Genomic DNA, 18,265 nt, shown 5'->3' with positions numbered 1-18,265 from the left:
TGGAAATTGGAGTATGCTGGAGAACTGAGAGGCAGACTATTAGAATGGATTAAAGACTTTTTCGAAGGAGATACACAAGTACAGTAGTACAGGACAAGATGTCAAGCTGGAGAGCAGTAATGAGTGGAGTTCCACAAGGTTCCATGCTTGCACCAATAATGTTTTAATGTTTCTTGTCTATGGTAATGACATGATGGAAGGAATTACAAGCTATACCAACAGAGTGAAAATGAGAACAGTAGAATATTACAAAAAAGATCTAGATACTAATTTTGCATGGAGTCAAGAATGAGAAATGAAGTTCAATTCCAAAAAATTAAAAGTATTGGAATTGGGCAATAGTGGCAAAAGGCCATCCTTTAACTATTCCTCGGGAAGAGAACACATTACAAAAGCAAAAGAGAAGAAAGACTTAGGAGTGCTGATAAAAGACAACCTGTCACCTGACAGACATAGCAGGACTGTGGGAGAGACATATGGACTACTGCAGAAGAGTACAGTGGCATTCCGTTCTATGGATGAAGAGATGATAAAAAAACTAATCAAAACCCTGATGTGGCCAAAACTGGAATATGCATCAGTAGTATGGTCTCCACACAGAATATGGGATGTAAGCAAGATTGATGGAATACAACGGGCAGCAACCACACTGGTCCCCAGCTTGGCAGATAAACTATATCAGGAAAGACAAAGTACTGGGTCTACCAAATTTGAAAGATTGGAGAGCAATAGGCGACATGATTACAGTATTCAGGTCACTAAAGGGGTTAGATTGCATTGATAGAAGAAACTCCCTGATTAAAGATGGGAGGGCTTTAAGAGGTCACGGAAGTAAATTAAAAAAAGACCAGATGTCGAAAGGATGTGAAGAAACACAGTTTTCCATATCGATTTATAAATATGTGGATAGCTTAGGAGATATAGTCCAACCTCAAACAATACACATGTTCAAATCCACATACATACATATACCCAAGGCTTTTTCCCCCTTACAAGGAAGGTAGCCAAGGCATAAAAACCATTCCCACCCATTCCATCCCTAATACACTTCACTCCCCTCCACCCTCTCTCTCATCTTGGCACCTACTGGATGACGCGTCATCCCTGTATCTTGTCCACTGCCCTGGGTCAGAAGCAGTGTCACAAGACATAGCACATCCACAGCAAGGCCGCTTCATTAAATCAGCGACCCCCCCACTCTCCATCCCCTCATGCAGAAAATGAGAGGACGGGGAGAAATTCCTTCGGGCTGCGTCAAAGTTTTCTCACACATAGTACCTCACCCCCCACCCATTCCACCTCATGCATCACATCATCCATATACAACCATTTTCCATTCACCCATCTTCTGTCCTCTCCCGTCCTTCTTCAACAGGTTTTCCCCTCTTCCCCAAAGCCCCATTTCACCCCATCCATCCATCTCATCCTAGGTCGCCCCCTCATGTTCACTCCCTCCACATCTGCCTTCCATACCTCTTTTACTGGTCTTTCTTCACTCACTTTTCATGTGTCCAAACCATCCCAATACTCTTTCATCCACCCTATCTTCCAACTCCCTTACCACCCCTGTTCTCCTCCTCACCTCATTTCTCACTCTATCTAGCTTAGTAACCCCTATCATACTTCTCAGACACCTCATCTCAAACACATTCAAACTCCTCTCTTATGTTCCATGTTTCTGCCCCATACAGTGCTGTTGGCACAATCACTCCTTCATACAATCTCCTCTTGGCATCCATTCCCAGATGTCTATTTCTCATTACACTTTTTAATCCACCAAGGCATTTACTCACTTCTCTCAATCTATATTCTACCTCCACCTCCACTCCTCCCTTTCCTGCCACATTTGCACCCAAGTATCTAAAACTATCCACTTCCTCCAGTTGCTCTCCCTTAATGCTCACTTCCGGTCTCCTGCCACTTTCACCCCTTGTACATCTCATCACCTTACTTTTACCCACATTTATCTTCAGCTTTCTTCTTTCACACACTCTCCCAAACTCTGTCACTAACTTCCTCAATCCCTCTTCTGATCCTGCTACAAGCGCAGTGTTGTCCGCAAACAACAGCTGGCTCACCTCCCACTTTTCTCCATTTTCTTTAACCATCTCCAATCCCTGACCCACCACCCTTACATTTACCTCTTGCACCAGCCTATCTATGTATAAGTTGAACACCCAGGGCGACATAACACATCCTTGGCAAAGTCACATCTTTACCTCCAACCACTCACTCTTTCCATTTCTGATTATAACACATGTTCTACTACTCTCGTAAAAACTCTTGACAGCTCCTACAAGCTTTCCTCCTATCCCGTATATCTGCAAAACCTCCCACTGCCTTCCTGTCTACCCTGTCATAAGCCTTTTCCAGATCCATAAAAGCCAAAAAAATAATCCTTTCCTTTTCCTATAGCTTTCTAACATATCCGTCTTACCACAAAAATCTGATCTACGCAACCTCTACCTGTCCTAAATCTAAATATAATTGGAAATCAAAGATATACATTAAGTTGGAGCCATAAATGAATTTGAGTCTAGGTATGTTAGAGGATTAGAGAATAGGAGACAGGACCCAATGAGCATTGCTCCTTTCCTGTACACTACAATTAAGTAAAGGTCCTCTGAAATGTGGACCCCGGTTGGAAACTATGTCCAGATTTCTGTTGTGAAGTGTATAGGTAAATTGAATGGGTTGGTTACTACAAGTGAATCTAACATGGTGACATTTGTCTGGTCTCAATGTTATTTGCCACTTGGCTTCCCATTTTTCAAGGAAATGTAGGTCATCTTGTAGTTGATGACAATGTCTGTTACCTATCTGCCTGTAAGCTAAACTATTGATCACAAAGAATCTAGTGGTAGAGGAAAGTGATGGTGGGAGATCATTAATTTAAGGAAGAGAAGAAGCCCCAAGACTGTGCTGGGAAACCCAAGAAGTTACAGTAACAGTTGTGGATTGACTACCCTCGAGAAAAAAGCACTGTTCTCAAGAAGTCAAGATCATAATCCAGTGAAGAAGCAGTCCTTGTATGCCATAATAATCTATCTTTGCTAATAGTCATTGGTGAGGTACTTTGCCAAAGGCTTTGGCAAAATCTAAAATTATGGCATCTACTTGTCTACTTTTGGGCTTCTTGAGTAATTGGTGTATATCATGTGTTGTCTAGTAATTGTATCTCACACAAGCATTTAGACCAAAAGCCATGCCGATATTTAATAAGTACTATATACATATCAATGTGGTCCATTATGTCTGGATAATATGTTCTAAAATTTTGCAAGAGGCTGAGGTAACTGAGACAGGTATATCATTGGATAGGGGGGTTCTGTCACTGGATTTGAAAACTTGTGTCACATTTGCCAAAAGACAGTCATGGGGAAGAGCTCAAATGTGAATAGTCAGTGAAAACATAACCTGCAGGACAGGAGCCAACACACCAGCATTGGCCTTGAGTATCCTGCAAGGTATATTGTAAGTCCAGTCACTTTGGTCACATTTACCTCAGTAGTTTTTCGATTCCTTGGATATTCATAACAAGGGGAGAAATTGGTGACAGTGATATGTCAAAGTCTGCTCCTTCTTGTGTAAAGACAGACTGGAATCGAGTGTTTAGTGCATGTGTTTTTTCATTTCAGTGTGTAACCAAAAAGTCATTGTGTAGTGTTGTAGAGGTTTGTCTGCATGCTTCAAAAAAGCAGTAAAATTTTTGTGAGTTTTGTCTGTTGTTTGCAAGGAAAGTGGTAGTGTAACTAGTTTTGGCATATTGCATTTCTTTCTGGGAAGTTTTCTGTGTGTTTATGTAGTCTTCCCAATGTCTTGTATCAATGAACTGTTTTGCTGAGAGGTATGCTTTTCCTTTGTTTCTGTGTAAGGTCTGTAATTGTCTATTCAACAAGGGTGGTGGCCAGTTTCATTAAGTTTTCTTTGGTATGTGTTTGTTCATAGTGTCTTGTATTATATCCTTTGGTCTGGTCCAATTAGTTTCCACAATATTGGGTCACTGTCCAGGAAAAAGTATTCAAACTCTGTTAAGTCTTGGGATATGGTACCCATGTCAGCTCTGCTATATGAGTAAATGTCCTGAGTTCTTGTTTCTGTTTGGATGGTTTTAATGTTTGAATCAACTAGCACCATGTCATGACTGCTCAGACCGGGTACTACTCATGTTTGTGAGATGAGTGTTGTTTGTGAGGAATAAGTCTAAAGTGTTGGATGAGACTGTGTTTTATGTTAGGGTTGTTTCTAATGTTGCTAGTCTGTGAGCATGTTGGTTGATGCACCATTTGCTAGTAGTAGGAAGGGAGCAGTTGGCAGTTACAATATATATATATATATATATATATATATATATATATATATATATATATATATATATATATATATATATATATATATATATATATATATATGTATATATATATATATCTTGGGCCCTGTCTGAAAAGTCCCTACTTAGCCTTACCAAGACAACTTCACATTTCTTCCTTAAATGAATTATGGGTTAATCCAGTGCCTCATATACAGATGACCTAACAATGATAACCCAGCATGGTAAATACAAAATAGCAGCAAAGAACATCCAAGCCTACTTAAACAAATTAGAACAATAACTCAAAAATAACAGAATGGAAGCTTCACCTAAGGATTTCAACAGTGACAATGCTCATACCAGATAATCATCAAATTAAAAACACCTTACAGTAAAATCAAATGGCCAAATCCTTCTACTGGACAAGAACCTTAAAGTTCTCAGCAGTGAAATATCAATGAATTTATCCCAGTTCAATACATAGCACTTTGGTCTTATTATTACATTGTCACCCTGCTATGTATATTATATATGAGATTGTGTTCTATCATTAGTCAAAAACAAAATTTTTCCTCTTACCTTATGGAATAAGCTTCTTACATCAGAGTAATTTTCTCGGCAATATATTCTTTTGTGAGCAAGGAAATTGGCAACAGAACGAAAAAGATTTCTGCAAACTTTGCACTCCATAATAATATCACACTCATGAAGAAGCATGTTTTGTACCTAAAAGAAAGATGAAAACTTAGGGTAAGTAAAATGTCCTTAAAAAATAAACTCCTTGCTCATCAATATATCTTAAAATCAAGGGTCGAAAAATCCTTACAATCACTTATCCATACCCCCAAAAATTTAAATTAATTATATTCAGAGCAACCAATCATAGTAATAAAAATTACAAAATCAAAATACTCACTTCCGGTGTTCCTGTGACAAGAAGTTTAGAAATTCCTGCCACACCGTTGGTTGAAGTGTTAATTGAACGCTTCAGGACAGAATAGTCTGGATCCTCAGGTAAATCAAACACCTGCACTTCCTGGTAACAGAAAAATATACATACAGTAAAACCTCAATATTTCAAATTAAATGGGGAAGAGGCTTGGTCATTACAGCCATAAGTTTTATATATCCAAAGGTTTTATTATTTCAAACTATCTGCACACATCTATCTTTGGGTCAGTTTGAGATGGAAGTTTGATACACATTGTCCAACCAGTGTAGTTACTGTACACTAATCTATCCATGTGCCAAGGCCTTTCCCCCCAACTTATACAGGAGGCAGCAGAGTCAAAAGGTATGCACCCACTTCCCTCCCATCCACCACCCTTTCCTCCCTCTCATTGAGGCTCCACGTGGACGACGGGCCATCCTTGCATCCCGCCCACTGCTCTGGGTCAGAAGCAATGCAGGAAGACACAGTACACCCAAAGCAAGGCTGATTCACTTCATTGGCAACCCCCCTCCTCCATCCCCACATGTAGAATAGAGATGGGGAGAAATCCCTTCAGGCTGGGTCATAATATATTTCACAAACAACCACTCCCTACTCCCCCTAATCCCTCACCACCACCCATCCTTCTCCATTCACTCCTATCTCCTGTCTTCTCCCTTCCTTGCTCAGTAGACATTCCCTTCTTGCTCAAAGCCCCTTCCACCCCATCCACCCATCTCATCCTCAGTTGTCCCCTAAAGTTCCCTCTCTCCACTTCTGCCTTTCACATCTATTTTACTAATCTTTCTTCACTCATTCTTTCCATGTGTCCACACATACATACATATATTGTACATACATATACCAAAAGGTCCTTCCCCTTTATACATGCATCACACACACAATCAATCCATTGCATCTGGTCTCTCTTGTAGAAGACCTATGGCCTCCAGTAAACTTATAAACACATACAAATTCTCTTAACATGACCAAACCACCTTAGAATGAAAAGTCCTACTCTCAGTTCTATCTATACTCCTATCATTTCACAATGTAATCCTTACTAAGTAATTCCTAAACTTTCACAATTCACCCTCGTTTAACCATAACATGTCTATCTCAGAACAATAATGTAAGGGGGAAATAGCCATTGGCATATATTTGTATTCAACATCAATTACCATAGCATTTCCTTACATCATGACAACACAATTATAATGACAGACAATACATACAACATCATCGTTGCTGGGTTTTGGTCTCCCTGGTCCAGAAGGTCCACTTTTTCCTGATGACAAAGCTGCTTTGTTTCCTTGTCCTCCTCCACTCTTAGCACCTGAACTACTGCTACTAGCTGTATTTGATGAATGCTTCGCACTACCACTACTTGTAGAGCTACCAGAGCTTGAAGTTTTGGTTGCAGGGGTACTAGTACCCCCAGTACTACTTGAGCCTTTTGAAGTAAAACCCGATCTGTGTATGTTCTTTGCACTTTTACCAATATTTTTGCCACCACTCTTTGGACTAGTTAAAATGGGCTTTTTTGCTCCAAGCCTCCGTGCTTTCCTGACCATATCTGGATTTTTCAGCATTCTGTGATGAAAAAATATATATATATTATACATACACAAAAGGTCTTTTCATCTTTATATGGAGGGGATGGTATGGTCAAAGGACATCCAACCTTCATATCCATTAGAACCCACTTAACACCCCTCCCATCTTAGTACCTCAAAGATAAAGGGTTCTCTCTGTCCCAAGTCACACTGCTTGGATCCAAGACATTTTGTCTATTTGATCCATTAATCAACAGAAAGGAAATTAAATCCATAAACCCTACCATCAGGATAAAAAAAATAATATATAACTATAATAATTACTCACCTATTAATAGTCTTTTTGTCAATATTAAAATGATGTGCTGTTTTTGTCTTGAGACCAAAGCTATTGTCACCTCCATGTTTGAAGTAGTAATCTAACACTTTTAATTTGAAGTCATTCGTGTAGGTTATCTTTTTCGAAGAAGTTGCCATTTTACCTGCAATGGAAAAAATTAATTTACATAGACTAACGAGTTTAGTTAGAGAAAATACATTTCCTATACAACATAATTACAATTATTATATATTCTAATGTGCCTAATGGAACCCCATGAAATTCATGTTAAAACAGTGTATACATCAATCACTGGATCTTTTTTTCCCACAAAGACATGTAGCAGGCACCCTAACATGTCATCTTACAAAAAAGTGTGTGTATTTACTTAGTTGTATTATATGGGAAGGGGAGCTATGCTCGTAGTGACCAGTCTTTGTATTTCACAACATCTAGTTCGTTCTTAAATTCTTGTATGGTGTTTGCACACACTACTGTTTCGTCTAATTTGTTCCAGACATCCACCACTGTGTGTGGAAAACTTTTTTTTTCAGATCTCTTCTATAACTATCCTTTTTGAGTTTCTTTTCATGTTCCCTTGTTTTTCCCTTATCTCACTTGTCTTCTCTATCAAGGACTTCCATGCCTTTCATGATTCTGTAAAAGGCCAATAGATCTTCTCTTTCTCTTCTTTGTGTGGGCGTGTGTGTGTGTGTGTGTATTTACCTACGTGTATTTTACAGGAAGGGAGCTATGCTCATAATGACCCACTTTAGTATCTTTCTGCATCTGGTGTGTGTATGTATGCATGTATATATATACACATACATACATCTGGTGACCATTGGCTTTTTGAGATATTAAAATTCGGGAATCGTTTTATTAAGGAAGATTCAATAATTTTCCTTTTATAACTACATTTGGATTTGAAAATTGTTTTTGCCCAAACCATTTTCAAATCCAAATGTAGTTATAAAAGGAAAATTATTGAATCTTCCTTAATAAAACAATTCCCGAATTTTAACATACATACATGAGAAGAAACTTTGGACTAGTACAACAACCCCTTTTTATCCAAATTGAAACTGCACATCTTGTAATAGGAAGAGGGAATTTATATTTTTTTATATAATTACACAAATCACATTGAGAAAAAAGTCTGTTGAACATGTTTCATGCACTAGCCGGCACCACTTGACAGTTTGTCATATTGAAAGAGTTGCAACTGATGACAACTACAGGAAGAGCACCATGAGGACTTTATCAAATACTTGATAAAGATGAAATGAGCAAAACATTGCACCAATAATGTTTTCACACAGTGTTTTTCCTCACATTAGTTTGCACCATATTTTGTACTTTCCTACACATGTATTTCTATGACAATCAGAAGTGTTTGTGTATTGCTTCTTTCACAATATCTTATGTGTAATATTGGTATACATTTGCCATGTTAATAGGCATCACCTTAATGGCAGTGTTGGTATTTACCTAATTACAGTATTCATGAAATTACTACTCATGGGGTTATATCATTCCCAAATTTTCATCATTATAAATTCACATATGGCTACAGCTTGGGCTGTATAATCACCCAGATTATTCCAGTTTAATCATCTGTGTGAAGAACTGTACTTTTTCACATCCTGTAAACACATTCCCATGACCTTGTGATGCCCTCCCATCCCAAAGCTTGTGATCCTCTTTTATTTTCTTTCAATCTCGTCCACCACCTTCAGTGACCTATTCAATGCAATCAAATAATTTCTTGACCTTTGTTGTTTCAATGATGACTTTTAGTCTTTCCTTGGATAGTTTACCCACAAGGCTGGAAACCCTTTTGGTCATAATTCTTTGTTGTTTCTGGAGGTTTTTTATAATACTACAATATATCACTGCTTCTGACCCAGGGCAGTGGACAAGGTGCAGGGATGACCCGTCATCCAGGAGGTGCTAAGATAAGAGGGAGGGTGGAGGGGTGTGGAATGTATTCAGGGACGGAATGGGTGGGAATGATTTTATGCCTTTTCCTTTTTGGCTACCTCCCTTGTAAGGGGGAAAAAGCCCTTGGTATATATATATGTACAGTATATCACACTGCTTATATGTAAGTCACCACAAACTAGAAAAATTATACATAGGAAAGAAAGGGGTGGAGTAAACATCCATCTATCCACGAGTATCTATTTATATATAAAGGCTTCTTCCCCTTTATAAGGGAAGTGGCCAAGGCAAGGCACACATCAACTCCTAACCCCTGCCATCAACCACCCTTCTTTCACTCTTATCTCCTTGTGGATGAAGGGTCATACCTGTCTCCGGCCAAGTGCTCAGGGCAGAAACAATCCAGCAAGACACAGGGGTAAACATGGAAATGGCAAATAATACTTAAGAATTTGATGCCTTACCAAAACAAGACCAGCATGGGGACCCAGCTCAGCAAAATGGGATATGCTGTGACTTACAATAAATACAATGCCAGGAGTAACATTCAGTAATACCAAATAAACATCAGCACGTTAGACCGTAACTATGAATCAGAGCAAATCAAGAAAAATTAATCAATTGTCATACTCTCACCCCATTTCATATCTGCTCTCCTTTACCTTATGCTTTACTTCTCTTTTCTTTGTCCCTCTTGTATGATTCTCTCGTCCTATGTTGCACAAATCTGTGAATGCTCATTTCTTCTCTTCCACAGCCTTCTTTGCTTCATCCCACCACTAACTACCCTTTCTTCTATTCCCTCCTGTCCTCCTTGTTCCACACACCATCTTTGCACACCTTGTGACTCCCTCTTTGAAACATCCCCATTCATCTTCCACACCTACTTCTACTCTATCCTTCATTTATTCCCACTCTTCTCTCATATAAGCAGCTTACTCTAAGCACCTCCCTACCTTCTGTCCCTTTCCTTTTTCTCCATCTATCCTCCACTTTCAACTTTCCTTCCAAAAAAATTATCTGATATTCCCACCCACTCTCTCCCCTTAGAACACACATCCAAAATTCTTCCTACTCTTCCCCTGGTTACTACTATATAATCCATTAAAGCCCTTTCTATTCTACCACCCATCCACCACCCTCTTCCATGTGTACTTATGGTTGACTTTCTTCCCAAACACTATTTGCTCTCATCAACTCTCTCTAGACACATCTCCACCATTATTTATTCACTACAATTTTTTTCCTGGAACTCCACACTTCCCAACCACTCTGTCTATTGGTTCGTCTCCTACCCTAGAATTGAGATCTTCCAATACCACTACATTGACATTTTTCCCTAAACTTTCTGTGTGCTTATGTAAATCTATCCAAAAAGCCTCCCTTTCCTCTACACTCTTCTCACTATCAGGCATATATGCACTTACAAAGAACCACATCTCCCCAGTTTTACCTTCATCCATATTAATCTTAAAGAAACCTCCTTACGTACCTCTCAACTTACTAGTGCAGCCACCTCTTCTCTCCCTTTGCCTCTCTTCACACCAGACACCCTCCCAAACTCAAACTTGCCCCTCCCTTTCAACTTAGTTTCACTCAATGCCAACACATCCATCTTTCTTCTCACAAATATACTGCCTATCTCTTCCCTTTTACTCTCTCATATGTACCACATCCATGTATATCAAAAGACCCAAACCTTAGGGTTCTGGTCTGAAAACTTCTCCCAGACCCTCTTATGTCTTTGTGCTTTTTAGGAATGCCCCTTTTGGGACTACAGAGAGTAGGATACTATCATGTCTTTCCATGATTATAGAAATATAATAATTTCATATATTCATGTGTTTAAGTTACATAAATGTAAGTAGAATAAGGACTATGTACCACATATAAAAGTATGTTTTGAACATTGCGCAAGACTGCTGGCATTAGACTAACCAACCTGTGATTCATTTAGTGGGGGTGTGAGAGCGGAAGGAGTAACATTCTAAATCCTTGATTTGAATGTATAAGAACTCAAATGTCCATAATGATTTCCTTAAGTGATGTCATAACCCCGCAAGTATATAAACAGCTATGGATATGCAGTTAGTAGGTGCAGAACAAAAGAACAAGTTACTGAAGATGAAGAAACGGAATAGAGAATGAGAGAAAATGCACATCCCCTGATGGTGGCTCCTGGTGAACCTTCAACAATGTCTCTGTCTGAGCAGTCTACCAGCTCTCTTGATGTTGGTTCCTGGTCAACCTTCAACGAAATCCCTGTCTGAATAGAGTCAACTGGCTCTCCTGATGTTGGCTCCTTGCCAACCTTCTACAACTCCTCGGCCTGAACAGAGTCTACCGGGTCTCTTAATGTTGGATCATTAATGATCCTCACATCCCAACAGAAGACTAAATAGGAAAGGCACTGTGGGAGGTTATGCAGATATACGGGATAGGAGGAAAGCTTCTGGGAGCTGTCAAGAGTTTTTATGAGAGTAGTAGAGCTTGTGTCAGGATTGGAAATGGAGAGAGTGAGTGGTTCGAGGTAAAGGTGGGACTTCGTCAAGGATGCGTTATGTCGCCCTGGCTGTTCAACTTATACATGGATGGGGTGGTGCGAGAGGTAAATGCAAGGGTAGTGGGTCAGGGATTGGAGATGGTTAAAGAAAATGGAGAAAAGTGGGAGGTGAGCCAGCTGTTGTTTGCGGACGACACTGCACTTGTGGCAGGATCGGAGGAGGGATTGAGGAAGTTGGTGGCAGAGTTTGGGAGAGTATGTGATAGAAGAAAGCTAAAGATAAATGTGGGTAAAAGTAAGGTGATGAGATGTACAAGGGGTAAAAGTAAGGTGATGAGATGTACAAGGGGTAAAAGTGGCAGTACACTGGAAGTGAGCATTAAGGGAGAGCAACTGGAGGAAGTGGATAGTTTTAGATACTTGGGTGCAAATGTGGCAGGAAAAGGTGGAGTGAAGGTGGAGGTAGAATGTAGATTGAGAGAAGCGAGTAAATGCCTTGGTGGATTAAAGTGTAATGAGGAATAGACATTTGGGAATGGATGCTAAGAGGAGACTGTATGAAGGAGTGATTGTGCCAACAGCACTGTATGGGGCAGAAACATGGAACATAAGAGAGGAAGAGAGAAGGAGTTTGAATGTGTTTGAGATGAGGTATCTGAGAAAGATGATGGGGGTTACTAGGCTAGATAGAGTGAGAAATGAGGAGGTGAGGAGGAGAACAGGGGTGGAAAGGGAGCTGGGAGATGGGGTTGATGAAAGAATATTAGGATGGTTTGGACACATGGAAAGAATGAGTGAAGACTAGTAAAAGAGGTATGGAAGGTAGATGTGGAGGGCGTGAACATGAGGGGACATCCTAGGATGAGGTGGATGGATGGGGTGAAGGGGGCTTTGGGGAAGAGGGGAATGTCTGTTGAGGAAGGACGGGAGAGGACAGAAGATGGGTGAATGGAAAATGGTTGTATATGGATGATGTGATTGCATGGGGTGGAATGGGCGGGGGGGTGGGGGGTGAGGTAGTATGTGTGAGCAAAAATTGACGCAGCCTGAAGGGATTTCTCCCCGTCCTCTCCTTTTATGCAATGGGGGGACGGAGAGGGGGGTCGCCGATTTAATGAAGCGGCCTTGCTGTGGATGTGCTGTGTCTTGTGACACTGCTTCTGACCCAGGGCAGTGGACAAGGTGCAGGGATGACCCGTCATCCAGGAGGTGCTCAGATAAGAGGGAGGATGGAGGGGTGTGGAATGTATTCAGGGATGGAATGGGTGGAAATGATTTTATGCCTTTCCCTTTTTGGCTAGCTCCCTTGTAAGGGGGAAAAAGCCTTGGTATATGTGTATGTATGTATGTATCATCTTCTCCATTATTAACTAGTGATAAAAGAAAAGATTATAGTCAGTGTATTGGGTGGGAGTGTTTTTATGCTTTTCCCTTTTTGGCTACCTCCCTTGGAAGGGGGAAAAAGCCTTGGTATATGTATGTATGTATGTATGTATTGAAAATCAAGAGAAGTAATATTCTACATTTCTCACTTCCTCCTTAGTTGATATTGTCTTCTAATTTTTAAATATTTGATATTTTATAATTACTTTTATATTCATAAATAAGTTTCTTAGTAATGAAGTTTTGTAAATATATGTTTAGTTTATTTTTTCCTACCTTTTAATAATTAAACCTGGCTAAAAATATTAATCATTAACTCGTGATATGATAGATGCCTAGTCCTACCCCAGTCTTGTTTTTGTCGCCTTTTACAACTCAAGTGGGAACACGCGTTAACAGTATTCTTCCTCCCCTATCACAGGGTTCAGAAAAAAAGGAAATGAATATTCAGTGAAGTGGTAAAGGACCATATTAACCCCTTGAATACGATGATGCCTGCATACAGGCGAGTATATGATGATGCCAGCATTGGCTTCCTGATTATGTTTTGTAGTTGTAACTGACCCTCTTATTCTGTGAACAGGCTTGATCCCTTTTTCAGTGATTACAAAGAGGGGAATGTCTGTTGAGGAAGGACGGGAGAGGACAGAAGACGGGTGAATGGAGAATGGTTGTATATGGATGATGTTGTGATGTATGAGGTGGAATGGGCGGGGGGATGGGGGGTGAGGTAGTATGTGTGAGCAATTTTTTACGCAGCCTGAAGGGATTTCTCCCCGTCTTCTCCTTTATGCATGGGGGGACGGAGAGGGGGGGTTGCCAATTTAATGAAGCGGCCTTGCTGTGGATGTGCTATGCCTTGCGACACTGCTTCTGACCCAGGGCAGTGAACAAGGTGCAGGGATGAGAGGGAGGGTGGAGGGGTGTGGAGTGTATTCAGGGATGGAATGGGTGGGAATGATTTTATGCCTTTTCCTTTTTGGCTACCTCCCTTGTAAGGGGGAAAAAGCCTTGGTATATGTATGTACAAACATTCTAGATGAAAACAAGTATAACAGCTGTAACTTTATATTTTATAATGCATGTATTGTAATGCATCATGTACATCAGGCAGCTAATGTGCACGCAAATGTTTGACTAGTATTAAAGAGGTTAAAAGTGGGGGGGGCCAGCATAACTGGGGGGGAGGGGGCAGTCACAGTAAAACAAAGTAGCGTAGTTTCTCTGTCACAGAAAAAATTACATCCAATCTGCCTTTACCCACAAAATGATGTGGCTAAGTATGGGAATGGAACATTCTCAACCCTTTCAACATGCATTTATTTCATTATTCCTGCCCATGCAAATATTATACATCATTTTCTTAGAAATAATGCTAGTTCATCTCTGATGCACCCCTCTCATGGAATATAAAGCATAACACAATAGAATTAAATTAAATACTCACAAATACTCAAGTTTCAAAAACTGGAAAACCCACACCCCCAAATGGGCTCGCTATGGTCCTCAGGCCTTCCCACACACCTCTCTAGGATAAAATCTTAGAATGTTGCCTGTGATCTATTGGTGTAGGACTATTTCTACATAACCAGCTGAAAGTGGTAAGAGGGGAGCAGATGCTGGCTGTCAGCTCTCCATATATGAAATGATGTAAGAATTGCAAATGTAACTGAAAATCATCTTATCCAGTGACAGTGTCAGTGCCTATGGGCACCTCCTGATGAATGTGATAGGGTTGACAGGGTTTGAAAACTGGTAGATCTCTTGTCTACCTTGCAGGACCACCACATACAGGTAACCATCATTAGTCCTCTGCAAAATAAATAACAATCATGGGGATATGAATAATAATTGCTGTCTAGTTTCAGCAACTGGAAATCCATCCTTACAGTGCAAGTACTTGGTCTTCAATATATACCATAGACCTCTCAGGGGAAAAAATTGTTTGACTATTGTCTGTATTGTATCAACGTACTGTACCAGCCCTTGGGGCTGCATCTCCTTGTTGAGGTTATTGCTAGCTGGGAGCCATGTGTTTCCTGCAAGAGAGATCCAAGGCAACAGAATGCCTGACTAATTGATTGATTGCATAAGTGTGAGTCTGCTTCTATGTCATTGTCACTGGTGGAGAGTATTCCCCTATTCTTCACACGTGAAATTAGAGAAAATTATCAAAGTTAAGTTAATAAGAGTTCTTGGGCCAGGTCTGAAGGCAGCATGCTTGGTCCTTAAGGCTACACCTCTTGACAGAGGTGAACATGTTGCTGGGATTTGAAGACAAGCATCAAGAGATGTCTCTGAAGTCTTGAAGGACCCACAGAAGCAGGTTATCCATCGCTGGTCCCATGAACATATAAAGAAGTCAACAAAAATCACACAAAAGTATCAGTCATCAAGATGTCAAAAAAAAGAACACCACAATACACATTAGAATATGATATACAAAAGCAAAATATACACCAGTAATACATTTGTAAATTATAAGAATCAGAATCTGTTAATTCAACCATATAAAACTCTTAATCAAAAATTATAAGATACTCATCCCTGGCTGACATAAAATACATTAACGAACAATAAAATCTTCCAATAACTATAATATTTCATGCATCTGGTGCACATGTAGTGCTACGACCTATTTAAGAACTGAAACTAATCATGCATAATAATGCCAGTTCTTTGGCAAAGAATTAAAAATAAAAATATAGCACTTACAAACAAGACTGTACTCCAGTGCATTCCAAGAGTTTCATTTGATAACAAAAAACAATCATGTTATGATGCAGAAAACAAATGTTAGATGCTGGGGTACACATTTGCCACTCACAAATCCCTCAAACCAAAGCTATGGGAACTTCCTCACTGTAACAAGACCGAATGAAAAATTAAGTTCCTTGACAATAAAAGAAATCAAGTTTGATTAAGAATAAGTGAACAATTCCTCAAACTACTAAAACCTTTGTGTTCCCTATACCAGCAAGCCCCACACATTACATCACATGCACATAAAAACAACCAACTTCGGGCAAAAATTATTTAAAAGCAAAAGTAATAATATGGATCTGCAATTTCCCCTCCTAGCGTGCACTTTCTGGCTGCTAGGCTTTGCAGTGAATGGGGGGGGAGCGCCAAGACTCCATCCATCGTCGAGAGCAAGGGGGCCGAGTCGGCCCTAGCTCACAACGGTTCCTATCACATATTAACCAATTTTATGCGCCTACCCGAGCTTCTAACAGCTTAGAACTGTGTTCCATAGATTTCTGGAACAAATGACAACATGATGTGCTAGTTCTGGCGACATGAAATGCTGCAAGAGCCAGAATTAAGAGAATATATACTAGTCCAGGTCCCCATTCCTCGCCCTCCGACAGGCACATTCGCAGCTTCGACAGACCTGGAAGCAATGCTTTTCATTGTTAAAACATTACAGCAACCAAGACACACTGCACAGAACTTAGATAACTCTTACCTACACGGATGTTTTTTTGGGTGTTTCTATCACCAATCTGCCTTTGAGTCTACATGTATTTGCCTGAAATGTACAATCAACCTTTAACTGTCACAGAAGCTCCTCCGTAACGAAGCTCTCAAAGTCTCTCCTCTCGAAGAGAGCTGTAGATGGCAGCAGTATCGAGGGAATGGACCAATAGCAACACTCCTGGCTTTGACGCGGACTTTTGAAATCTCTTAAATTCCACACTTGATGGGCAAATATTAAAAAAACATAGCAAATACTAGATATGTTATACTAATATCTACTATTTTTTGGCCTTAGAATACGTTTTAGAGAGCGAAATACAGTATTAGTAATATATATATTGTGGAAATAATGGAAACCACAAGTTTGGGCATTCAAGTATCCATTATTATTCCTTTTCTTCAGTTTTATTAATACCCAACTTAATAACCATATGCACTTGACAACAAATACTTGTTTTAGTCATATGATTTTGTTTTCTTGGTTTGTTTTATTTTTATATTTATTTTTTTCAGAGAATAAATGGTTCACTTTTAAGTTTTCTTTGACAAAATTATTCTTCCATTTTCTGTGACCAGGGCCTGGGTTTCAAGGTCCCTCACAAGATTCTGGACCCCATTGTGTGATTGAACTTAGCTTCTCAGATTTAACCAGTGCTGCTAACAATCGGTTTTGTTTTCTACGGCATACAGTAATGCAACAATGATAAAAAATTTCACCCATTATTACTAAAAAATTGCATTATCATATATGAATTACACAAGAAGCTTGGGAATATCAACTATATTGCCAAGTATGGACCCAGAATGGAATTTGTAAAAATAATAAGGCGACAACGAAAAAAATCTGCCAATGGGGATACAAAAAAAAGGAGAAGAAAATATATTAGCTCATTCAGGGAGAACCAATACTTTTATAATATATTTCAAGTTAGTCCAAGTGATAATGAGAATAAGTTAGAAGTTGTACTGTCCTATTACATGATTGAAATTAAACAATCTATGGAAATTTAGCATAATTATATTTTGTCATTTAATAAGTATTGAAAATAAGAATTAAATAGTCCTCTTTCACAACAATAATAGCCCAAACAATTTCATTCCAAACATAAAATTAGATATAAAATTGAGGTGGGTGACTGAGCAAATGCGAACATTTTGAAAACGTGAATTATTGATATAGTTATGAATCAATAACGTTAGTAACCATATCATAGCCGAGGTTGGACATCCAATGGTTGATGAAAAACGATAAATGGTTACCAGAGAATGAGCAGATTTCAGTCCGCCTTACGGTGGGACTTATATAAGATACAAGCTGTCCTTAGTTTGTACATTCCCAGCTTGCTACTCATGGAAAATACATTTTATTCCAACGACCTATTTGTTGAATAACGACGATCTGGATGTTCAGTTTTAAATATTGCTATGTAATTTGTAATCAGTCCCAGTGATGAACATCTACGCAGTAATATATATTTCCCCCAAATTAATATACCTCATGATTGGACATGGCTTTTCTTCCTCTGTCGCCAAGAGATTTTATTTGTGGGGGAGGACGAGGGAAGGGGGCTGCCCAACCAGGGGTTATTGTCCACTATGACCTTCTTACTCATCCTAACGTAAGCTCACGGGTAAAATTTGGTTTTCTAAAAGCCAGACGCTCACTTTCGTTCCACAAGTGACCCCTTGGAACGATTAACCAAATCTTCATGGGACCATACTATCCCTGATTTTCGAAAAATGAATCGACTTTTGTTTCAGGTTGGTGGCATCACGCTTACATGAGCGCCTAGTGCTCAAGGTCGCAAGCCAGCCAGCCAGCCAGCCAGCAGGACCA

At 39.6% G+C, this 18,265-nt stretch overlaps 1 protein-coding gene across 4 annotated transcripts in view; it reads right to left on the bottom strand.

Moving 5' to 3' along the window:
• The window catches only part of LOC143024080 (uncharacterized), a 33,643-nt gene extending 17,078 nt beyond the window's left edge, over window positions 1–16,565 (bottom strand). Inside the window, exons 1-6 of one of the 4 annotated variants that reach the window (XM_076182820.1) lie at window positions 16,418–16,556; window positions 15,664–15,810; window positions 7,128–7,281; window positions 6,479–6,836; window positions 5,229–5,348; window positions 4,892–5,038 (exon numbers count right to left, since the gene is read on the bottom strand). In XM_076182820.1, coding sequence (XP_076038935.1) covers window positions 4,892–5,038; window positions 5,229–5,348; window positions 6,479–6,836; window positions 7,128–7,276 — 774 coding nt within the window. In that variant the 5' untranslated portion in view covers window positions 7,277–7,281; window positions 15,664–15,810; window positions 16,418–16,556. Of the gene's footprint in view, window positions 1–4,891; window positions 5,039–5,228; window positions 5,349–6,478; window positions 6,837–7,127; window positions 7,282–14,395; window positions 14,761–15,663; window positions 15,811–16,417 lie in introns of all 4 variants that reach the window. The other 3 variants (XM_076182821.1, XM_076182819.1, XM_076182823.1) reach the window with 3 other exon arrangements.
• Between the last annotated feature and the right edge of the window lie 1,700 nt (window positions 16,566–18,265).

The sequence above is a fragment of the Oratosquilla oratoria genome, unplaced genomic scaffold (genome assembly GCF_046742065.1).
Source record: "Oratosquilla oratoria isolate Oo_2021 unplaced genomic scaffold, ASM4674206v1 SCAFFOLD88, whole genome shotgun sequence".
NCBI lineage: Eukaryota > Metazoa > Arthropoda > Malacostraca > Stomatopoda > Squillidae > Oratosquilla > Oratosquilla oratoria.
Note: the sequence above shows the minus strand (reverse complement) of the source record. Positions and strands in the feature narration are given on the sequence as shown.